The 25669-nt window shown below is 42.3% G+C and overlaps 1 protein-coding gene and 1 non-coding gene across 2 annotated transcripts in view; both read right to left on the bottom strand.

Annotated features, from left to right (window-relative positions):
* Window positions 1–25669, bottom strand: part of NOL10 (nucleolar protein 10) — an 86192-nt gene that overhangs the window by 4414 nt on the left and 56109 nt on the right. The window contains exons 15-20 of the mRNA XM_070451706.1: window positions 23449–23528; window positions 23159–23257; window positions 22036–22125; window positions 11901–12074; window positions 11398–11645; window positions 2170–2272 (exon numbers count right to left, since the gene is read on the bottom strand). Of these exons, the coding sequence (XP_070307807.1) occupies window positions 2170–2272; window positions 11398–11645; window positions 11901–12074; window positions 22036–22125; window positions 23159–23257; window positions 23449–23528 (794 nt within the window). The remainder of the gene's footprint in view (window positions 1–2169; window positions 2273–11397; window positions 11646–11900; window positions 12075–22035; window positions 22126–23158; window positions 23258–23448; window positions 23529–25669) is intronic.
* LOC139031795 (U6 spliceosomal RNA) lies at window positions 16944–17050 on the bottom strand. The gene has a single exon (XR_011484300.1). It is a non-coding gene; the product is annotated as a U6 spliceosomal RNA (small nuclear RNA).

Below are 25669 nucleotides of genomic sequence, written 5' to 3'. Positions count from 1 at the left end.
CACCCCGTGTGGCAGAGGGAGCCCTGGGCCGGGCAGCTGGGAGACTGTGAGGTCTTCCCACAGGAGGCCTGCGCCTGCCGCCCCCTCAGCATCATGAACTTCAGAGGAAATTAGGAAACGTTCGCAGGTACACAGAGAATCTCTAAGAAACTAGGCACAATGAGTTAGCTTGAACACACAGCCAGTTTTGGCTTATTTAAATGAAAAATGTAAGATGCAAGTTTGCTGTAAGTGGAGACAGATTAAACCGAAAAGCTTCTTACCCACAGAATAAAAAAGTTCTAATCGGGGAGTGGGAAGAGGGGGAATTGGGAAAAGGTGATCAAAAGTACAAACTTCAGTCATGAGATAAAGGAGTATTAGGGGTGTGATGTACAGTGTGAAGACTACAGGAAAAGCTGTTCAGAGGGTAAATCCTTAGAGTTCTCATCACAAAGAAAAAACAATATTGTTTCTTTTTCTGCTCTCTTTTTTTAATTGTGTCTATATAAGATAATGAACAGTAACTAAGTAAAAAATATCCTTATCATTTGGCAGGCCTTCTGACGACATCAGAAAGAACTGTCAACAACCAGAGATGAATGAGCGGAGGTTGTGAACACATTTCTCCGAAGGAAATGTATGAATGGCCAATAGGCACATGAAAAAAATGCTCTACCATTGTTAGTCATCAGGAAAATGTCAATCAAAACCGTAGTGAGATACCACTTCACACCCACAAGGATGACTACAATAAAGACCGACAGTAACAAGTACTGGCAAGGATGAGGAAAAAAATAGAACCCTCACAGACTGCTGGTGGGAATGGGGAATGGTGCCATCACTTTGGAAAACAGTCTAGTCGTTCCTCAAAATGTTAAAAAAACAAACAACCCTAATGTCCACCATCAGATTAAGGCAAATTGTGGTATGGGCTTCCTAGATAGTTCAGTGGTAAAGAATCCACTGGTCAATGAAGGAGACACAGATTTGATCCCTGGGTGAGGAAGATCCCCTGGAGAAGAAAATGGCAACCCACTCCAGTATTCTTGCCTGGAGAATCCCATGGATAGAGGAACCTGGTGGACTACAGTCTATAATATCGAAAAAGAGTGGGATTCAACTTAGCAACTAAACAACAAGCTGTGGTATATCCATAAAATGAAATATTACTCAGTCATGAAAATGAATAAAGCTCTTATACACACTGCAACAAGGATTAGCCTTTAAAAACACGCTAAGGTGAGAGAGGCCGGTCACAAAAGAAAACACGTTGCATGATTCTATATATATACACAATGTCCAGAACAGGCAAACCCACAGGCTAGGACACGAGAAGGTGGGGTTTCCTTTTGGAGTGACGAGGATGGTCCAGATTTAGATGGTGATAATGAGCACAGCATTTGGTGACTACTAAAAACTCTGAACTGTGAATTTTTAAAAGGGTAGATTTTAGATACTTGTATTATATCTCAATTTAAGAAAAGGATCAGAAGTGAAGTCTTTGTCATTCTTTCCCTCTTTGTGACAATACATATTAAGTGAGAGTGACTAAATAACAAAAAAATTTTTTTTGAAAAATAAAACCATGGAGCTTCTTCACTCATCAGTTCATAGCAAATATTTAAAGCAGCTTATTCTTCCTTCACTGTATGCCAGGTGTCATCAAAGGTGGCTTAGAAATGACTGTTGTTAAGTCAGTTTAGAATGGGACCTACTGCGGATAGAGTAATGTGGCTCCTTAAACTATCTACCCTGGGCAAGCTGATTGCACTGTCATGAACGCGTTGGAAATCACCAGTTCTTGATCATCTTCAAGTCCATGTGAGCCTGAACTATTCTTTCACAGCCGTGGATGGTCAGGACTTCCGTTTTACAAGGTCCCACCTCAGTGACCCAGCGACCCTGAAACTATGCTGCGGCACTTCGCCAGTAGTACCGAGTCTGGGGTCACTGGGGGCCTGCCTCCCTCGGGACACCAGACACACGCCTGGCTCTGCCAAGGCTCTGCCACGCAGTGTGCTCACAACCCAGGAGGGGCTCCAGCTGCAGGGAAAAAGTGCCCAAACAGCACACGCTCCCTCAACAGGGGGAAGCCTGGAAGGCAGCCCTGAGGTCAGACACACACAACACTGCTGGAAGCCTCGTCTTCCTTCTGTGAATTAAAAAGAACACGAGAAAGCAACTCACCTTCTTTAATGTAAAAGTCAGTTGTTTGCTGCCAACCGTGGTGTCAGATACACTCAATGTTCCGTTTTTTGCTTCAAGTTTCAACCGGTCTTCAAGGGTTTTACTGCAGGAAATTTAAGAGAATGACACATTAATTAGGGTTATGTTTTGATTTCCCATTAGAAACAAGCTTTAATTAGAATCGATCACATGAAGAATGACCTTTTACACATGTGGTACAGACAGAAAATGGCATTTGTTTTAACACAATCAATGGACAGAATTGCAGACACTCAAACCGTCATTACCCAGACTCAGCAAATATACAGTAGAAACAATGGCTGTCCTGAATACCCACTAATTAAGTGTTTTAAGTAGTGGTTCCATATATTTCAATGCTTGCTATTTATGTTACTAAATCACATTTCTGAAGCCAAAATGCAAAGGAGCCATATTTCTGAAGCATGTAATTTACGGTAACGGTCAGAGGCACTTAAGCTGCTAAAGCATTTTATATTAAATCCAGGCACTAGTTAGGTATGTGAGCATCTCAGCAACTCATTCACCTTCTACACAGTAGTGAACACAAACAAAGCCTTCCGGGTCAAGCCACACAGAAGTGCTGAGAACTCTAACTTTTCCTTCACTCGGTCTTAGCTTGTCGACCACACTCATTACCCACAGCACAAGCAACTTGACACATGAGATCATCTGATGACATGGAGATAACAAAAGAATGGGGATAAGTTCTGACTTAGCCTGATTCAGGGCTACCTCTCCTTTCAACTTCTTACTTGACTTACTTTCTGACACAATTAACCCCCAATTCAAATTTCATTTCTTGTCATGTTTCTAAAGTCTCTTTCTATAATCTTTGTCCTTGTTATGGTTTGCTGCGCCTGGCAACTCACTACATCTATAACAATCAAGATGTTGATTCTGAATTTGAATTTAGTACCAGTTATATAACACTTCATTACATGTTCTTATAATAATGCTTTATTATAAAAGCACATCAGTGTTAACTTGCTTTAGAGAGAAAAAACAGAACTAAGTCTAAAGACAGATATTTTCAGTAAGTTTTAATGTTAGCTCTGGCCCTTCTGCATGTGTGAGTGCTCATTCATGTCCAACTCTTTGCGACCCCATGGACTGGAGCCTGCCAGGTTCCTCTGTCCATGGGATTCTCCAGGTTAAAAATACTGGAGTGGTTATGATTCATGTTGATGTATGGCAGAAACCAACACAATACTGTAAAGCAATTATTTTTCAATTAAAAAGAAAAAAATATTGGAGTAGGTTGCCATTTCCTCCTCCAGGGAATTTTCCTGACCCAGGGGTCGAACCTGCATCTCCTCTGGCAGGTGGATTTGGGAAGCCCTCTAGAAAAGGTTAAAGCAATACCCTCACATCACTGGGATGAAACTGGGAGAGGAGAGAAGACGGAACCAAAAAGAATAAGGTTGTCTCTTCTATTCAGTTCCTTCCTCAAAAAAAAAAAAAAAAAAAAAAAGTAAAAACACTTCCCTTTCCAATACTCCTTGCACCAACTTAAAACTGAATGCACCCTTTTTCAATTTAAATGCTTGCCTGAATTTTAAAGAGAGTGGTGGTGGTGGTACATTGTATGAAATGGTCTTTTTCCTGAAATACGATCTTCGGGACTAATTAACGAGAACACAGCTCCACGAGACAAAGTGATGCTCCTTTGAAATTCTGAAAGCCAGTGTTTGATGTTCACAGCTTTGAAAGCTCTACCTCTAGTTTACGACTACTAGTTAGTACTAAATATACCTTCCTTATATAATTTGAGACATAAGTGGTTAGCATAAAAGTGGCAACTCTTTTCTAAGCAATAATGCTATTAAGAAGCACTTTTAAAGTACTTTTCATCTTCAAAGTTCTTAACAGACTAACTAATTAATCCTTTCAACATCCCTGAGACATACAGATGGCAAAAAGGGAGGTAAGATATTCTATGACTTGCCCCAGGCCACAGAAGGATTCAAGTCTAAAACCAGGATTCCAATTTAAGAATTCCTGGTTTCCAGGCGTGTGTCAGACTATGCTTGATTTATAAATTTTGTTCAGGAAATGTGTCCATTAAGTATTCTAAATGACAAGCTTCCACATGACAAACTGAGTGAAATGAACGTTTGATTTCGCCTTTTCTTTTTTTTTAAAACCAGAATTCAAAAGTAAAGTGTAAACCGACTCCAGCATACGTGTGACTCATGTCAGCCTCAGCAAATGCCTTTGGCCGTTCATCTCATTTTTGGTCTTTCTTTTCAGGGCTATAAACGCTGAGATTTTGAAGGCAGCAGGAATTCTGAGTAACCATGGAGCCACTGAGACGAGGTGGTACACAGAGAACGCTAATTTGGGAAGAAAAAGACTTTTCAAGTAAACTGCGGGAAATTACTACCCTTCTCAGGATGACCCAGCTCCTCCATGACAGGGCAGAGCAGCTCTGGTCTCCTCTCCAGGTACCCGGCCGTGCGCTTGTAGAGACTTGTCCTGTCTCGGCTCCCTGGAGAGACCTGAGCTTGGAAGGAGCCGTGGCAGAGGATCAGACGCGGGGGCCAAGGGCAGAGGCTTCTGCGGTAAAGCAGGTCCCACTCTCCTCCCTTCAAAGTCAGCCTGCGGAATGCGGCTGCGAACCAGCAGTCCCTGAGCCTGCTACCCAAGTGTGAATTCAGTCAGAGACGATGGGAGACATGGCCAGACCCCTGCAGACTGCCTACTGTGGACAAAGAAGAAATAGCAGGAGCCCCGGTGCCTGTCCTTCTCACACTCGCCCAGGACGGCTGGCCCTCCCAGTCCCGCTCCACCCCTGTCCAGGCGTTAAGTCGGCGGGCCTCTGGCTACTTTGTAATTGATGGTCAAGAATTTCAGGAGGAAAAAAAAGCTTTTTTCATGAGATGACTGCGGGGACTGCCAAGACAGATACATGGGCTATAGAAGGTGGAAAGTGAGAGAAGTACTCAGCACAGGATGGAGTGGACACAAGGTCAAGAACCTACATGATCAGTACAGCTGTATTAGAAGAAAGAGGAGGGGGCATAAACTCCAGGGGGAAATACTAAGGTATTTATTAGATGCTCCAGGAGAGCTGAATGATTTACTTCTTTGAGGCTCTAAAGCACACATGCGCTGATATTTAATTAAAAATAATGCTCCTTCTTGGAGTTAAAATCATTTTGTGAGGAAACGGAGGGAGAGAATGGAAGACATCCATAAAGGCACAGAGAAGAGGTAAACTGACGGAAAATAAAGGAATCACCCCTTCCTAGTCTGCATTAAAGGGGATACAAGGAGAGTAGAGAAATGAATCCACAGATAAATGGTGAATTTTAAGCACTTTGTTTTAAACATGTAACTTTGTAACACTTAAAGGTTACTGAAACTCTGAGCGCTTCCAGTTTGCACACATTGCTTCAAAGCTTCTACTGCAGCAGATATAAGTTCAGGCAACCACCACCTGTTAGCTCAACCTTCTGCTCAGTTAAAATCTGAGAAGGTTCCACTGCTGTTGCCAGTGTGGGGGAGACAGGCACACGAGGCCTTTCTGGAGGACGACCTGGCCACACTGATCACACACACCTATTCTGACCCAGCAAGCTCCATCGTCAGGTAATATGGCCTACAGAAATTCTTGCACGTGGTACATATTTATAACTGTCAAAATGGAGGAGAAAACCAAGAAACAACCTAAACATTCAAAATTAGGTATTATGGCCCATCCACCTTATGAAATACTTATGCAGCCATAAGGCAAACCTCCACGCACTTACAAAGAAAACATTTCAAAACTTGTTTTTCAATGAAGATAGTGCTATCCACAACTGTACAAATGAGTGTGTGCATACCTGGGAGTGACCAGGAGGTCACTTAGGACCTCAGGAAGGGAGTGTCGGGGGAGAGAAGACTGTTACCTTCCATCCTACATTTGTATTTCAGCGATAGCATGCTTGTGATAATAAAGACACACACACAGCGATGATAACATGCTTGTGTATCCGTGGAGTACTGATTACTGGAGTAATAAAAGATTCTCTTTAAAAAAAAGAGGAAGTTTGAAAAGGAACTTCTTTCAGAATTAGACTTTTAGTTCTTATCCACTATCAGTGAGAAGGAAATTAGCTGGCGAGGAAAAGCTGGCCACAGTTGTTTAATTCAAAGAGGATAAGGTTGCAGACATGATAAGCAGCTCACCACGAGATACCAAAGTACCTGATGACGATGAGTTCCTTGAAGGCAGAAAATCTCTTCGCAGAGAGTTGGACACAATTTAGTGACTGAACAACAACTACAACGACTACAGGGTAGGTGCTTCAAAGAATGTTTTCATGAATTGAGCTGAAAGGGCCTCCCGACACGTAGCATTTATCACCTAAGAAGAGGAGCTATCCTCTGCTACTGAAATCTGGAAAGCTATCCTAAAGACTCTTTCTCATGGGTTCACCTACAGACACCCCCAGCACATACATCAGGTGCCCCAGACCGAGGCTACCCTGGTAACTGAAGGGGGTCACATGCCCCGATTCCCAACAGAGGCCAGCGTGAACATCCTCTCTTTCTACCTAGAAAGAGAGTCACTCCCACCCATCCTGACTTCTCTCCTTGGTTTCTGAAGATGGACCATCTCTTTAACTGGTGGCTCTTGGCCCCATTCGCTCCTGACTGCTCACCCGGTACAGCCCCGCCAATTCAGTCCAGTCATTTTGTCACTCTGCCCTTTCCATGGTTAATTCCTCTCTGCATACTAATAAGACACCTCTCAAGCCTAAAAACCCTCTCCTGTCAAGCTATTGGCCTTGGTTCCTTCCTTTCACTGCCAGTATCCTGAAGGAACCATCTATGCTAATTGTTTACAATGTTCTTTTTTCGCCCATTCCTTTCTTGACCTTGACACTCTTCCCATGGCCACGCCTCCATGTTGGGGACCCCCTCTGCACCCGACATCAGTACCACGTCCTTCTCTGTGACATTCTCTCCAAGCATGGCTCTTTCCAGTTCCCCCCACCTTCTGGGCAACTCCTTAGTACTGTTTACTGCCCACCTTCTCCTTCACCAGCCCTCTAAATCAGACCTCTCAGCCCCGGGCTAGCAATATATTCCTGACACCTCTAAAACCGTATGTGTTACTTTGCGCACACTTGTATGCTTTTAGAGAAGTGCATGGTTTCCACCACAGACTTAAGAAAAACATCTGTTGTTCCTAAGGGCTTTATTGTGTACACACTTCTGCAAAGTCTTTATATGTCAGGGTCTCAGCCCCACAGGGAGGCTGGTATCTCTTACACCAGTGTCTCTGGCCTAGCTTCTACATTCCCATTTGTCAGCCGAACATGACCAGGACACATGGGTCTTGGGGACTCAATGTGCTGAACACCCAGCTCAATACGTTGAGCCTTAAATTTGTTTTTCATTCTGTATCCTTTATCGCAGTGGTAACACTGCTAGACATTTCAACATTGCCCCAACTCCTTTGATATTAAATTAGTAATCAAATGATGTTGCAGTGTGTGTCTTATTCTTAGACACGCTCAGGAATAATCTGGTTCCACGTCTGTCTGCTCCTCTCCACCCCATATCAGGCTTTCATCACTTGCCCCTGGGACTGCTTTATTATGATTGGCTAGCTGATCTCATGGGCCCAGTTTCTCCCTGCATTTTATCTCTAAAACTGCAGTATTTCACTAGCAATTTCTGGGAAATAGGGCTTTGTTACGCCTATGCTTTTATTTTCTTCAACAAACATGTACTGCTTTTACTGTTAAATATTTACATAATTGGGAGGAGGGACTGAACAGATCTGATCATGATAATCTTAGCCCCAGTCTCCCCTGGCTCACCCGTATCTCAGCCAGGGCCAGGGCCAGGGCCAGGGCCTCACTCGCCTGCCTCCCCGGCTCCTGGACTGTGCTCCCTGCCGTGCGCTCTGGGCTCTCACCCCACGACCACCGTTCTTCCCTCGCCTCCACAGCAGTCCTGTTCATATGGCCCCTTTGGCCAAGAAAGCCAGCTTTCCCACCCTGCTCTCTGTGTTCACCCTTTTTCTGTCAAAAGACCAGTTTCAATACGACCTCTAATTAAGACTTCAGTGAACCTCTAAAAATCCACCCCCTTTCTTCCTCGCACACGTTCCCAGGGCCTCCGGACAGCTCACAGAGCCCCGGTGAGAACGGCGGTGCTTCCGGCATGTGAGCTGGGCCCTTCCTTCCCACCCCCAGGGCCCAGGACGGCACTCTGCTCACCCGAGGCACCAGACAACTGTCTGACTGATGGATGGGTGGGTGGAGAGGTTGACAGGTGGATGAATAAACTCAGAAGGAAAGCACAGCACACTGGAAGGCACATAAGAATGTGCTGACAGACATATGTATTTATCTGAAGCTCTTGTTACCAGGCTAAGGGACGGAGAGAACTCGCTCTGGTTTTAAAAACTGAAGTGGTTTTAAAGCTGAGCAAGTCCAAGTGAACTTTCAAACATAATCCATTTGACCCCGATGCTGTGTTTTGCTGATTGCCTTGTGGTAACTCCAAGAATAAACATAAGGAGTCACTTTAGCTCTCTGAAGGATAATGGTGCAATGCTTCATTAAATAATATTAGAACATTACAAGTTCAGGATTTGCCAAAATAATCCAGTCAAGACTAGAATTCAACAAGCAGTGTGTGCCCAAACGCCAGCAAACTGCGGGCTATTCCTACCAAAGGGTGGTTACTTTAAGCAGTACGACTTTTAAGCTTGTGTAAGGATTATCGCTCATACAGCTCCTCTTCTCAAAACAATTGTCTAATTTATTGATGCTTAACTTAGTAAGAATGTGTAACTGCAGTGTATTAGGTTGGCTATCATTATTCATTAATACTAAATGTACATCCCATTTGTTTTCTACATGAATATCCTACCAAAGCTCACAGGCAAAAAAAGAATGTCAGACAGTTTGGTCATGTCTCCCACCCTCAAATCGCAGCTGTTACCATGGTTACACTGAAACGACTGCTCCCAGACTGTCCTGGTCAGTGGTTTTCGGGTAAATGAGTTCTTTTTCAGCACATCTTGGAAGAGTAACTTCCAGGGCTGCCTGATAAGGAATCAGTGCACAGAAGATCCACACCCTCACAAGGATTTATCAAGTGCCTACTCGGGTCAAGACACAGATCCAGGAGCTTGAGGTAAAGTTAATAACGCAAGACAAAAACAGCAGATCATCTAACAAAGAAATTCACTCCATAGAAACAGAATACTGAAAACAAGCAGTCTTCCCTCTGCTTCTGACTAGGACTCCAGGTAAAAATCTACAAGTGACAGCTACATAAAAAGTGGAGTTGCACACACTGCTGATGGAGACATAAAGGGAAGCAGTCTTCTCGGAAAAAAGTTTGGCAGTTTCTCAGAAGGTTAGACATAACATTACCATGTGACCAGCAGTCCCACTCCTAGGTATGCAGCCAGGAGAAATGAAAGCATGTGTCCATGCAAACACATATACAAATGTTCACAGCAGCATTGACAAGTGGACACACCACGCATACCCATCAACTGATCTATGGATAAATAAAATGCGGCATTACCCACACCCTGGAATAAAACTGAATGGACTACCGGCACATGCAACAACACGGAGGAACATTAAAAAATCATTCCAAGTGAAAGCAGTGGGACAAAAAGCCACATATATGATTACATCCACATGAAACGTCACAACAGACAAACCTGTAGAGCTAGAGAACAGATCAGTGTTTGCCTGGAGGTAAGATGAGGTGGAGTAAATGGGAGTGAATACTGACGGACGGGGTAAGGAATTCTGCTTGTGGGGCTGTGATGAAAATGCTCTAAAACTGACTCTGGTGGTGGCTGCCCAATTCTGTGACTATACCAAAAACCAACGAACTATATACTTTAAGTATGTGACTGTCTGTTATGTAAATTATAGTTAAAGAAACTTGTTAACCAAAAAAAAGTGAGGTTGGTAGGTTAAGAAAATCTCTTCATGAGATATTAAACCTATCATTAGATTGTTTGTCTACCAACTTATCTTCTGTTAGGCAGAGCCAGAATTTCTAGATGCTCCTATATCTAAGTTGAAGGATTCCCTCAACATTTCATGTCTCAGACATTTGCTAGAAACTGCCAAAATAAAGATGAACAGGCAACTCTCCATTTAAGAAATAATTCTATCTATCAATGTCCTCCCCACCTTTCCCCTCTTCTTCTGTCTGAAAAAGCACAATTTTCAAACCAGGAAGCTGGGGGTTAGAAAAGCACAGGGTACAGAACTGGTACAGCCCCCATCTGACACCTCACCTGCCTTGCTTGGCTCCCCCTGCCCTTTCCCCTTGGCCCTCCAGACCTTTAAGCTCTTCTTACAAGACTGTCTACTCTATCACATCCAGATCCTGTATATCAACACTTGGCCGAGAAACTCTCAAAGCAGAGAATTTCATGTGACTCTCATGTGACTTATAAACACGGGGGGCTTAAGTACCTAACTCCTTACTTAGACACCTGACAACTGAGACTGTTCAAATAATATCATTTCTTTTAAAGGATTTCTTTTTTATTTATTTTTACTGTGGTAAAATATTTAACCATAAAACTTACCATTTTAACCATTCTTCAGTGAACATTCACATTGTTGTGCAACCATTATCACTATCCATTTCTACGACTTTCTCATCATTTCAAATGGAAACCCCGTAGCTCATTAAGTGGTGTCTCCCCAGCCCCCAACTGTGGCAACCACCATTCCACTTTCTGTCCCTGTGTACTCACCTATTCCAGAATACCACTCTTTCTGATCTCTTTGTTTTCCTATATAAAGCTAAAAAAAATTTCTGGCAAATTTTCCAAGTGACTTTTTAAATACTCAGATAAACTACGATGAGAGTAAATGTAACTGAAATATTTTAAAAATAACTTTTTGTGAAAGAAGCTGTTACCTCTTTAATTGCCACCATCATTTTTAAGAGTGTGGGTTTTGCGGAATCAAAGTGCTTTAATGTACGTATTTACCAATACTCCTGGGGCCACACCCTGCATCTTATCTATGTAAACCAGGCCTCAAAAGGTTGTTCAGAATCACCACAGTAAGGACCAGTGTTATGTCCCCTCTGGCCTTGGGCTGCTACTGTCACATGAACTCCAAAGATCAATATGACCCCTTGAAGGCACAGGGCCAGCCAGGAAGAGCAAGGCTGGACATCGAGCAAGCCAGCACCGGGGGCAGCATTACTCACTTGATCATCTTCTGCTTTGCGGCTGAATCTTGGAAGCTTCTGAACTCCTCGCCAGCTTTGATCTCATAGAACTGCGGCTTGAGGACCGTCTGCTGATCTTCCCGGAGCTGTTCCTGCCTCTTCACTTTTTCCTCCTGTTGGAGAAGCCGGCGCTGTTTCCTGACCTCTGCGACCCAGTCTTTTTCATCATCTGAACTCTCAGAACTTTCTGCATCACTTGGTTTTCCTTCCGGTTCTTCCTCCTCTTCCTGAAAACAAAAATAGTAAGAAGCAGCTCCTTTCCCTCTGCCAAAAATACCAACCGTTATTTCCTTTTAAATAGCGTTAACCTATCAGAATCTGTGACATTGCGTAAATGGGAAAAAAATATACCTTCTTTAATGAAAGAAGGTATATTCTCCTAAGCTGAAGGTCAAACAAATTACAGCTTTATTCAATGACTCTTCCAACTTATACATAAAACTAAATATTACACAAATTCTAAACAATAAACAGTATGTTACTTTTCCATGAAGTTCCTGTTGCTCTAGGAGTCTCAGTTTCTTCTTCCTTTTTTCACTAATTTTGGAAACGAGTGGGTTCAGAAGTCTAAATTCTTCACTCTCTTCGTCTACTTGGAAGTCAGGGTTCTCAAACATAACTTTAAATCGATCATCGGTGAGAATATTAGGAAGGCTCTGTAAGAAAAAGAATGTCAAAATTTAAAGTTAATATTAGAATAAAATCTTCCCAGAAAGATGGCTTAAAAACATCTTACTCAACAATTTATTAAAAAGCTACATAAAGCACAATTTATTAAATTATTATGATATTGTTAAAGAACCAGTTTCCAGGCCTTCCTTCTTGCTGATTTCTTATCCACAGTCAAATCCTATTAACTTATTTCACAGCAAATACGTATTACTTGGCTGCTGCACACAATGAGCTAAGAATGAGTCTTTTGGGCTAACTTTATGCTTAATATGTTGGAAAGAATTTTTTTTAGTTTATGTTTTTTCATGTAAAAATATTTCTCAAGGAAACACATGGTTTTGAAACATGGCTTTTTAAGCATGACTACTCTGCTGAATGAGTATTAGTCTGTCAACTTCAGATTCCAAAACTGGGAAAGAAAACATGCACCAATAATAAGTTAAGAATTAACATGGGGGGGGGAGCTGATGGTGTAAGTTTACTGACTCTGAGTTACTTGGAAACATAATAGATATTTCCTTCCCTTATGGGGTAGCCTCATCAATTTTCCCCTAGGCCATTTCACTGTTCTCAAAGGATACAGTGTACGACTGAGATTTCGACATAATAAAGCTTTACGATTGAGACCCGTTTGGATAGCTCAGGACTGACACTAAATTCCTTTTTATTTGTATCCCTTCTAAACAGAACATTTTCTAGAAATGTACTATAAACTTAGTGAAGTGAAAGTCGCTCAGTCATGTCCGAGTTCTTGCGACTCCATGGACTATACAGTCCATGGAATTCTCCAGGCCAGAATAACCAGAGGGGGTAGCCTTTCCCTTTTCCAAGGGATCTTCCCAATCCAAGGATCAAACCCAGGTCTCCCGCATTGCAGGCAGATTCTTTACCACCTGAGCCACAAGGGAAGCCCAAGAATACTGGAGTGGGTAGCCTATCCATTCTCCAGTGGATTTTCCCGACCCAGGAATCAAACCAGGGTCTCCTGCATTGCAGGTAGATTCTTTACCAACTGAGCTATCATGGTAGCCCAAGTTTATAGAACTTAAACAGATGATAACTGTATACACTCAGGGCTTCCTACTGTCCTAATCTGCAGTAGTCTTGGAAACAAGATAAACTAACCTATTTGACATGGTTTGTAAAGTAGACAGCCTAAGGAACAGGCTGGAGAAAACGAACCTATCTGTGGTGGCCCCTGGCTCTACCTAACAGACTTTATCTTACTGCCTGCTTCTCCACTACTGAGAGTAAATATGACTCTAAGTTGTTGAGTTCAGAATGCTGTTTTTGTATAACAACTATTCAAAAATTTGCCAACAAAGGTCCATCTAGTCAAAGCTATGGTTTTTCCATATGTATGGAAAAACATGTATGGACATGAGAGTTGGACTAAAAAGAAAGCTGAGCACCGAAGAACTGATGCTTTTGAACTGTGCTGTTGGAGAAGACTCTTGAGAGTTTCTTGGATGGCAAAGAGATCAAACCAGTCAATCCTAAATGAAATCAGTCCTGATGGAAGGACTGATGCTGAAGCTGAAACTCCAATACTTTGGCCACCTGATGTGAAGAACTGACTCACTGGAAAAGACCCTGGTGCTGGGAAAGACTGAAAGCAGGAGGAGAAAGGGATAACAGAGGATGAGATGGTTGGATGGCACCACTGACTCAACGGACATGATTTTAAGCAAGCTCCAGGAATTGGTGATGGACAGGGAAGCCTGGCATGCTGCAGTCCATAGGGTCACAAGGAATTGGACACGACTGAGCAACTGAACTGAACTATACAAAAAAATTGGCAAACCATGAGACACTAAGGAACTTGGGCTATTTATTACCTGTATGTACCTAAAATCTGACTAACATTTACTAAAATTCTATGATATGCTGAATTAATATTTGAGACACACTAAAGGCTTCCCTATTATCATTTCCAAAACAGATTTAGGATCAAGGAAGAAACAGAGATATGTCCTAGTTCTTGACCCCAAGGCACTCACTCACTCACAACTTGAGTAATAAACAAACCAGACTCTAAGCTACACGGCACCTTATGAAGGATGCTAAGCAGACATGAAAGTACTCTAGGAGCAGAGGGGTAAAAGTAGCTCCAACAAGAGACATCTCAGTGGGGAGGTGGGTGGGGGGGAGTGCACATCCGGGAGGAGGCTTGAAAGAAGAGTACTTTTCAACAGATAGGAATTTGGGAAGAGCATTTCCAGCCCCCTGAGGAGTGGTGAGCAGCCTGATAATGCAAGGATAGTGGCAAAATTTGAAAAAACCATTTTTGATCAGGCCAGATTGTAAAAGACTTAATATGCCATGACCTTTCTCTGTAGGTAAGGGGAAATGACTAGGGAAAAAGAAGATAAGGAGGAGAAAGGTGACAAACAGAAGAGTAAGTCAAGAATCTCAGACAACAAAGAAACCTGCTTTGCGATTCTACAGCCACATGGTATATGGTGGGCTACTGAGACAGAACTCAAGACACGAGGAAGATGAAGAGGCCACTTGAGGAAATGGGAACAGAGACAGGGCCTCAATCAGGGCAAATGGTATCCAAGGGTGAAGATACACTAGTAAGTTAGAATTGATAGATATCTCTATGGAGGAGATGAGAGGAGGAATACGGAAAAATAGTAAAGTACACCATGATACATTCAGACAACAGAGTATTATTTAGCACTAAAAAGAAATAGGGTATCAAGCTACAAAAAGACAGAGAGACCCTTACTAAGCAAAAGAAGCCAATCTGAAAAGGCTACAATCCCAACTAAATGACACTGTAGAAGAGGTAAAACAATGGACTCAGGCAAAAGCTCAGTGGGCGTTAGGGGTCAAAGGGAGGGGTGAAGAGCTGTAGCTCAGAGGGTGTGGGGGAAGCGAAAACATCCTGACTTTCTAATAGTGGACACATGTCTCTACACACATGTCTCAAACCACAGCATGAACAACACTAAGCATGAACCCTAACGTAAACTGTGGGCTTCAGGGGATTATCACATATTAATGTAGGTTCATCAGCTGTAACAAACATCCCCCCTTGGTGGAGGATATTAACAGCGAGGTGGGCTGGGGGTGGGCCTAACACATGTGTGGGGGACAGGGGGTATGTGGGAAATCTCTGTACCTTCCTCTCACTTTTGCTGTGAATATAAAACTGTTATTAGAATGTGTCTTTGGAAAAATCCAGTGAATGAGAGAAGTTAAACAGAGAAAAAAACAAAATTATGTTTCATTTAAGACCAGTTAACTCAGTGTATTCTGAAGGATGCCATCTGGTGTCTGAAAACCAGGCACCAGGGCTCAGGAGAGAAGAGAGGGCTACACTGGATACATTTTGGAGTTATCTGCAAACACAGGGCAGGTGATACTGCCCAAGACCAGAAGAACAGTTATTTGCCAAGTATATATTTTCAGGTTTTATAGTTACATATTGTCATGTTTTATATATTCAGATTTAAAATGTATATGTATATAAAATGTATATTTAGATATAAAATATATAACGTATGCGTGTGTGAAGTTGCTCAGTCGTGTATGACTCTTTGTGATCCCACTGACTGTAGCCTACCAGGCACCTCCGTCAATGGAATTTTCCAGGCAACAGTACTGGAGTCGGTTGCCAATTCCTTCTCCTGGGGATCTTCCTGATTCAGAGATCAAACCCAGGTCTCCTGCATTGCAGGCAGACAGATGCCTTACCGTCTGAGCCACCAGGGAAGCCAATGTATATGTATATACATATGTAAATATACAAATCCCAAGGGAAATCTTTTCTTTTCCATTTTACTGTATCATCACGTTTAATAAACAACAGAGAAACATGTTAAAAAAAGAGTAAGTTGGCTAGTATTCTCTTTTTTCCCCTTAATTTAAAACAAGTTGCACTGCCCAAAGACAAGTATGCCTTGGATGAACAAATATAAAGTAAAAACTCTTTAACCAAGCTGTAAAAGTATTTCCCCCAGAGAGTTTTACTAGTCTAATTGATGGTTTTCACAGCTGTCTTAAAAAAAAAAAAACAGTAGGATGAGATGTAGTTAGTGATGTCCTATAGTAGTTTACACATGTCTGGTTAGCAGTCTGCTCTATAAATATACGTGTATGTATGCCAAACACGTGCCCCTGGAATCTGGGAAACATCATAAGGTACTGTCACACTGCAGCCCTGCCCCAGAGAAGGGTATTCTGGGTAGATCTGAGTGGGGACCCTCATTATCCACACTGTGTCCCAGCACAGCAACATATATAAGGAATACTCCACATTTAAAGCAGATCAACACTTGCAATGCAATGGTATCTATGAAAGTAAGGTGATGCTGACTTCTGAGTAAAGACAGTAGTTTGAACAGGAGCATCTCCTTCCAATCTCTGCTAAAACACCACTAAAACAATAGAAGAGGGGCTTTAAAAGGACACGAATCCCCAAGGATGAGGAGGCCAGGAAAGGAGACGGGAGCAACGAGGATGCAGAAGCAAGAGAGGAAGGTCTAGCACCCGGCGTCCCCAAGTGAAGGCCCTTCTGGAGGGGGACGCGTCTGGCAGGGGCCGCGGTGCGCTGAGGACGCACCTGGTACCCAGGGGAAGAAGGCAAGGGGGAGATGCTGCCTCACCCCACGCCCCTACCCTCCTGCTGACAGTTCCCGGTTCTCGAAGCGCTGGCAGCCAGGCTGTCACCCTCTGAGCAACAGAGTCTGACCAGAAGAGAGAGGCTGAAAGACACTGCGGATTGGTGCATTCCCAAACAAACAGATTGGCCAGGACTGAGGTGCCCTCAGGGTCTCCACTCAGCTTTTTGTATCTTCCACTCTTTTATTTATTTATTTTTTTTTTTGGAGAGTAAAAAAAGAAAAAATATGGAACGCTTCACGAATTTGCGTGTCATCCTTGCGCAGGGGCCATGCTAATCTTCTCTGTATCGTTCCAATTTTAGTATATGTGCTGCCGAAGCGAGCACTCCACTCTTTTAAATCTGAACCAACAGCTATGCATCACAGTAGGCAAAAACTACGTACCGTTTTTACCCAAGACTGTTTCCCAGCACCTGAGCTCCTGGACTGAGGGGGACCCGAGGAGGCTAGCACTGCGGCTGGATCTCTGGTGGAAGACAAGATAGCCCCCAGCACAGCCCTGGGCCGGTCCGGAGATTTCCTTGGTCTCTTTCTCCTTCTTGCCTTAGTCTCACGTTGGAGGAGAAAACCCTACGGGACTTCGTGAGGAAAAGTCGCACATAAGAGTGATTTGCTGTTGTTGCTATTGAGAACTGTGGGTGTGAGGATCTCTTTACTACCCCTTATACTGACTGCTTGTCTGTCTGGGCTGGAGACAACATTCCTTCAGAAAACTGAAGGTCCTTACGATTCTGGATCCATCACGGGGTGAGGTGGAATGAACCACCAGGATGCTGGCTGTGAACCAGGATTTGAAGGGGACCATTCCAGAATGGAACTGAGCAGAATGATGTAGAAGAGACTTCTTCAGGAAAGTCAAGTTTATATAACAACTGGTGATCTTCATGTAACTATGAAGAGACAAGATTTAGACAAGTGGCAAAGAACTGAGTGTTGACTACTGACTAAGTACACAGAAAACTAACAAAAAGTCAATTACTAAGTCCAGGGACAACTAAGATTGTGCGGGAAACAAGACTAAATAAGGTCATGTAGGAGATGTGGTATGAATCCACCTGCCAACGCAGGAGATACAAGAGACACGGGTTCGATCCCTGGGTCAGGAAGGTCCCCTGGAGAAGGAAATGGCAACCCATTCCAGTATTCTTGCCTGGAAAATCCCATGGACAGAAGAGCCTGGCAGGCTACAGTCCAGAGGGCTGCAAAGAGTCAAATACCAGAGAGCATTCAGGGAGAGGAGGAGTAGATGTAAAGAGTATACACATATTTGTAACAAAGTAAATGCTGAATAGTCAGGTATGGATGTGAGAGTGGACTATAAAGAAAGCTGAACTCTGAAGAATTGATGCTTTTGAACTGTGGTCTTGGAAAAGACTCCCTTGGACTGCAAGGAGATTCAACTAGTCCATGCTAAAGGAAATCAGTCCTGAATATTCACTGGAAGGACTGATGTTGAAGCTGAAACTCCAATACTCTGGCCACCTGATGTGAAGAACTGACTCATTTGAAAAGACCCTGATGCTGGGAAAGATTGAAGGCAGGAGGAGAGGGGATGACAGAGGATGAGATGGCTGGATGGCCTCACCAACACAATGAACATGAGTTTGGGTAACCTCTGGGTGTTGGTGATAGACAGGGAAGCCTGGTGTGCTGCAGTCCATGGGGTGGCAAAGAGTCAGACAGGAATGAACAACTGCACTGAACTGACTGAAATGCTGAGTACTGACTTACCCAAAGTTACAAAGTTTCCTCCCTGGCCCAGGGAGGAAAGGTTATCAAAAGACAATGCCTCCATATTCTCAGACAACTGAGAGCTATGTTACTGAAGAGTCCCTGTGAGGTGATCAAGTTTATTGCTTAAATAAATTTTTAAAGACAATGCTGGACATTTGAAAATCAAGAAGGAGCACCATAGGCCAGCAGTAAGAAACAGAGTTTTAGACCAAAATAATGAACTAAAAAGGCAAGAGTGTCAGGAGAGCTGAAAATGGGAGAGGGGAAAGAAGAGGGTGAATAGAAGGATGGAAGGGCAGGCAACACTCCTAACAAACCTTGGCGAAATACTAGTTTTCAAAACTCTGTGTGCAGAACTGTAACAACAACAGAAACCACACAATCTTTAATTGGTACTGAAAAGCTTTAAAACATAATATTTTGGATGTTTAAACTGATCTGATCCAACCCAGGGTCTATGAATAATTATGTCTTTTCCCTGGGGAGGTAAATAATTACTTAACATCTAAGCTGATGCTGGTATGGAAGAATCCTTAAGGCTGGTAGGACACTTCTCCCAAGGTCTCTGAGCCACAGAACACACCTAGCCTACTGACATCATGCATGACAGTACCTGGCTGGGCTGCTGCAGAATGAGAGAAGTACCTCCATACAAGACTTTAAGGCAATGGTGAAAATTTGGCAGAAAAGGCCAATGGGCAAGAAGCGGCACTTGTAAGAAAAGTGGCTTAGCTACAATGCACACCCTTATAGATCAAATGGATCACCATTTGCTTGCCTCTCCTAAAGGGCTTGTACCTATTGGGAGCTCAATATATATTAGCTGAAAGAATAAATGAATTGATTCTTAATTAGAATTAACACCACCACATTTCTAAGTTTGGATAAGGTTCAGATAATTGCTTCCTAACACTATGTGGTGGGTCACTTGCCATTGCAGATCCAACATGAAGTGAATGGTAAACATCTTATTAGAATTTAATTATGTTATCAGTGGGAGCAATATCTGGGAACATATTTCATTGTCTGCCTCCATGAAATTTCAGCTGGAGTCAAAGCAGACCATAACTGCACTGTACTGACTTTTAAATCAGAAGTTACCAGAGCTATTAAGGCTCTTAAGGGTTTGAAGAGCTGAGTTCAAAGACAAGACTAATGAAGTGCTGATGGATTTAACAATTCTTTCAAGTATTCTTTACAATTATAATGAAGGACTTTTTTCTTAATTCAGGAACAGTTTTTAAGGTCTTTGTTTTTTGTTGTTGTGTTTTGTTTTGTTTTGTTTTTGCCTCACCTTGCAGGATCTTAATTCCCTGGGATGCAATTCAGGTGCCAGCAGTGAAAGCACTAAGTCCTAACCAGTGGACCACCAGGGAAGTTCCAAGGTCATTTGAATTAGATAAAACTGTTAAACAACAAATCAGACAAGCTCTCTAACAACAGACTTTTTGTTGTTGCTGTTTAGTCGCTAAGTGTTGTCTGACTCTTTGCAATCCCATGGACTGCAAAAATCCCATAGCCCGCTAAACTATTCTGTCCATGAGATTTCCCAGGCAAGAATACTAGAGTGGGTTGCCATTTCCTTCCCCAGGGGATGTTCCTATATTTAAGTATTTCTGCAAAGAAACTGAACTCTGATAATGAGGCCTGACTTGGGTCAGCAAGCCACTGAAAAGTCAATGAAAACACCCCTTTCTAGCAGTATTCTAGAGTTCACACCACTACAAACACCATGCTTCCAGCTTCCAACAGCTGAAGGGAAACTGATGGAAGGAGAGAGGGATTTCTCAGGTTCTTCCTCTTTGCACTTGCAGTATGAACAGCACATAGCTGGATGCTTCTTTACAGGATAACCCTATAAATTGTTTCAAAGGCACAGACAACCATGACTTTCCCATGGACTCTGCAGGTCACTCTGCATATTTTCAGCCCTTGGGGTTGTTGCTACCATCCTGCACCCCTGGGCACAGCAAACGCCAACTATGTTCTCCATCTCCTCTGGCTGTCCCTAATCTCAGCAAGAGTGTGAAGAGGGGGGCAGAGAGAAAAGGGGCTTCCTCTGCATCTTCATAATCCTAAAACCTTTAAGAACGGCTCCTGTACACTGTGTAAGCCATGCTGCACAAAGTATCAAAATGAAACATTAATTTGTGTCGTATTCTCTGTAACACTGAATGTCATACAGACTCAGATGCATAAATTGTAGATAGGAAAGAAGACCTCTGCAGCGTAAACCAGCTCCTCTACCCTCCCACTGCAACCTCAGGGCATGGAAATCCAAACATCATATCCGGGAAGCTTGGGGAATGACTTATAAAGCTGATAAGTTACCCCTAACCATCCTCAGGCTGGGCTAACAAGAAAATCACTGGGAGCATGCCAAAGAGAACGCCAAGAGAGCCAGAAGCACTTATATTTTGAACGCTTTAAGCTCTAAGCATACATGTGATACACTGATGAAATTAGGAAGGTAAACAGCCACAAACACAATCACAGCACCAAGAAGGCTCCCCCGTCCCCACCTCAGTCCTACTCCTCATAGAGAAGAACAAGCTATGACCCAGTGAAGCTCAGGGTCGCCCACGATGACACAACTGGTGAGCAAGGGGGACCAGACACGAGACCCTTCAGTGGCAGCCCCGACACTCCTGAAGAGAGTGGTACAAAAATAAACACACGAAGAGCTCACTTGTCTCCATTCACTTACCTGGTTAAAAAACTAGAGAGAGACAGAAAAAGAATAAACACTAAGAAAACTCTCCGGACAGCTCGACACAGCTGGCCCAGATACAAAGTTTGGCCATCTACGCAAGCAGGTCCTACAGGCTCGTAGGAGAGATGGGACCTTTACAACTCATTTCAGAGAAGAGCCCGGCCCACTTACGGCCGACGGGGAAACAGCATGGAGAGGAATGAGGAAGCTCTCACTTCTCTGGGAAAATGAGAAAAAAATCTGCCTTCTGTCTTGACACCATCAGCTGACCCATACTTAGTTTATGACCGACCTTCGTCCATTTTACATCAGGGATGGAAGGCAGAGAGCAGTTAATCCTTACAGTGCATGCGCCCAGTAACGCCAAGTCTAAATGAAAGCTGGTTACTTTTTCAGTTATAAACAAACCTAGTGACTATACAAAGAAAAACAATAAACTAAATATTTAACAATAAAAGGGTTATTTAAAATACATCCAAAGATAAAATATGCAGCTCTCAAAATATTTATAAAGATTGTTTAGTAAAATGCGAAGCCACATGTGTTATTTTACAGAACCAAGATAAATATTTTTTATATATATATAGTAGTATCCTATTACAGTTTATAATTTTAAGAGAAATAAGACAGGAAAGAAATTCACTAAACTATTAATGATGCTTTTCTCTGGATAGAAGTACATGAGTGACTTTCTTCTTTATACTTTTATCTGTTTTACAAACTTTCCATATTGAGTATATACTATCTAATAAGCAGAGCGAACAAGGAAAACTAAACACATTCTCAAAGTAAAAGGATACAATTTACTATCAAGAAAACAGAGAAATAATTTATCAATATTTTCTTTGCCTTATAAAATCTTACCTTAACTTTCTTTTTCCAGGTAGATTTTTGCTTCTCCTCCTCTTCCTCAATTAATTTAAGTGCCAGCTCTTTGTTAACTTTTGGCAATTTCTAGTGGAGGAGGAAAAAAAAAAGGTTGTACTGCAATACCTATAATTTAGCTTTGGAGGTTAAAGCAAAGAGTAGGGACAAAGGGACTCCATGTCCTAGACTGCCTTGGCCAATATACACACACATATTCACTGCTTTTAACTAATAATCCGATAAAAGGAAAAGCTTGCTACTACTCTCTGCACTGAAAGTGTGTGCGTATGTTTTACAAAATGCCCAGTTAGAAACGATCATATCCCTTGGTGGTCTATCTCAATCAGGCCGGGAAGGCAGGAGGAGACGGGGTTTCCGCTTCCCCTCTGCTGGTTGCAGGGCTGGTGTCATGTGTCAATAGTTCTGTCTCCTGGCAGTAACGACGTGGCTCCAGTAGAGCAAAGGAGTCCAGTTTGTGGCTTCCCCACACTCCCAGGAACAGCCTCATCCTATCTCGAGGGCCCCACCGCCAGCTGTCAGCCCTCTTCCGAGGTCCGAGTCTCTAGGCCCGCCTGTCTCCTACTGCCAGGTGCTGGCGAATTAGCTGCTCCCTGTAGCCACCGCCTCCTTTATCAGTGTTTTTGCCTCTTCACCTCTCTAATACCCGGGTAACAATTTTTATACATTAAATTCTCTCTGATAATAGAACTAATGTGGCCTGATTCTTGTCTGGGCCCTGGCATAGTCCGATGACTGTTTCCCATGATCCAAGCAGCTAGCCTAAGACCCTTCCATGTGTCACCAAGAAATGGGGATTAGCAAAGCCCCAGCATTCCAAAAGTCTAAAAACACCTGTTTGAAAACAGCATTGCATTTTCTTGGTAGGACCAACAGTATCAGCTCACCTAGCATTACTTGCCACACCACTACTACCTTTACCATAAGGATGAAACTAGAGCATCCACCCTCACGACAAATAAAACATGTCAAAAATATTAGTGAATGATGTAAACTAAGGATGGGAAAAGTAAGAAATGGATGGCAAGCTCCTCCAAATAATAAACAAAATAAAAATGAAGAACCTTTCCCCAGTAGATTCAATACTGACTGTAATATTTACCTTTAATTGCACTCTTTGTGCTCGTGTTTCTTCTATCTTCTGCCGGATCTTATCTTTCCTATATTCTTCATAAGCAAATGGATTTACCATCAATTTCACCTTTTTGAGTAGAAAATTAAAACCAAGAGAACTACATTTAGCAGCATGTCTCATATACAGCATGAATATTATGCCAAAGGATAGATCTTTTACAAATCTTAAGTATGTTTTATAAAAATATACATAAGTAGAGAAGAAATGCCCACAAAGCGATCATCAGTCACCTTAAATAACTGTAGCTTTGTACTTACCTTGTGGTAGAGCCTTATATCCATGAAAAATCCATGCATATATGCCCGAAGAAAAGGTGATCCAATGAGATGTGTTAGCCCTGGGGGAAGTTAACCAGAAGAGGGCAGATCTTTATGAAATCCTGATCCTGGTTAAAATTCAGCAGTTTTTCACAGATAACAATTTGATTATAATTTCACTTCTAAGTAAAAATTTAAGGATTAGAACCACTAATCTTCTTTAATAAACTGCAAAGAAAATTTTAATTTACTTCAGCAACATTATCTTATTTTTAATGTAATATTGTACTAAGCATAAAAATGATGGAAAGGTATTCATGAACTATAACAGACTAGTAAAGAAGGGCTCCCCATACTACTGGGTTCTCAGCGTGTTTTCATTCCATGAAAGTGAAGTCACTCAGTCGTGTCACTCTTTACGACCCCGTGGACTGTAGCCTACCAGGCTCCTCTGTCCATGGGATTCTCTAGGCAAGAATACTGGAGTGGGTTGCCATTTCCTTCTCCAGGGGATCGTCCTGACCCAGGGATCAAACCCGGGACTCCTGCATTGCAGGCAAACGCTTTACCCTCTGAGCCACCAGGGAAGCCCTTTTCCATAAGCCAGTTTCAAATCTAAATTTAATACTGAGACTCAACACTAGGTTGCCAACTTTCATATTGCCAAGTAAGAACAGGGCCAGGGTAGGGGCGGGAGTGGGGTGGGGGAGGGGGATGGTCCGTAATTTCCAAAAACAAAAGAAAAACTGTGTCACAATAATAAAGCAGAAAGGGTATGTGGTCCCCCAAAACAGAATAAACTGGCAAATGTATACCAACACATATACTAAACACACACATACTGCATTATGGATGAATGAAAAGTCTAAGCCAATGAGTGTCTAGCGGCCCTGCTTTAAGGAAAGCATTACCCTGATTTCCAAATTTTAGAAATAACCCTCCAGGGCTAAAAATAATGTCTAGGTAAAAATCACATAGGTGTACAAAACAGTATACATTATAGAACAATATCAAAAGGCAAACCTAAATTTAGGATAATTTCATACGGTAATTATAAGTCTTGGTCAGAAAAGTACTTTCTTAGAACGTTAGGTCAATAAAACTCCATTGTTTGAATTTGCACACTGGAAACTTAAAGGGGTACTGGGGAGGGCTGAACCTTAATGAAATGTCCAAATGCACAACAATCTGCATTGAGGTACCTGCACATGTGTTTTTATAATTTTTTATTTCCTCTATTAAGTATACAGAACTTATATTTATGGCCCAGAATTATTCCCATTCCAAGTTAGGTCATGAATAAAATCCAGCAGGAAGTTTTTCATATTAAAACAATTTTAAGGAGAGATCTGGCATCAGGTTTTCTCATCCTTAGCTCCAGACAACACTGGTCCCAACAGATCTTGGAGGAAGACGAGGTTCTGTGATTAAGTAAGTTTCCTCCCTCCTAGTGATTTACAGTGCATAATGACATTAAAGGCTCAAAGTCCACAGAAGAGAAACTGATTTAACTTGGTTAAACTGAACATTTCTCAAATAAACTTATTTGCCACAAATCTCTTAAATGATAGGTAACATTATGAACTGTTTAAATACTGTGCTGAGTAATTCTCAGGCACGATCTGATTCATTCTCTAAGCAACTCGATGAGTAGGTGCCATTATTATTATTTTATAGATGAGGAAACGAAGGCACAATGTAATTAAGTAAACTGGTCAAGTTACAGAGCTATTTCTCGGTAGAGGTGGGGTGTGAGCCCATGTCAGCCTCCCTAAAGCCTGTATTAGCCACTATGCTGCCCATCTAGCACTTCTTACAGAAGCAGGGGTCCATGAAACACATTTTGGGAAATGGTATGGCATAGGACCTGCTAAAGGCCATAGCTAGGAAATGACAGAACTTGCAACTTTTCAAATGATATAATCTTGAGAAACAAGGGAAGTCACTTCCATGGCCTTATTTTTACTTTAACATAAGCTACTTATTTGATAAATGAAAATACTGATGGTAAAATCTATTGAAAAATATAACCAATGGCTATAATAAGCTACATGAAGATGATTTCTAGTATAATTTATTTGTTGAATATTATATCTATTTCCATAGTCTTAAAAATAGGCAATGTGGGGACTTCCCTGATGGTCCAGTGGCTAAGACTCCACGCTTCCAATGCAGGGGACCCAGGTTTGAACCCTGGTTGGGGAACAAGATCCCACATGTT

Source organism: Odocoileus virginianus, chromosome 2 (assembly GCF_023699985.2).
Source record: "Odocoileus virginianus isolate 20LAN1187 ecotype Illinois chromosome 2, Ovbor_1.2, whole genome shotgun sequence".
Lineage (NCBI taxonomy): Eukaryota > Metazoa > Chordata > Mammalia > Artiodactyla > Cervidae > Odocoileus > Odocoileus virginianus.
Note: the sequence above shows the minus strand (reverse complement) of the source record. Positions and strands in the feature narration are given on the sequence as shown.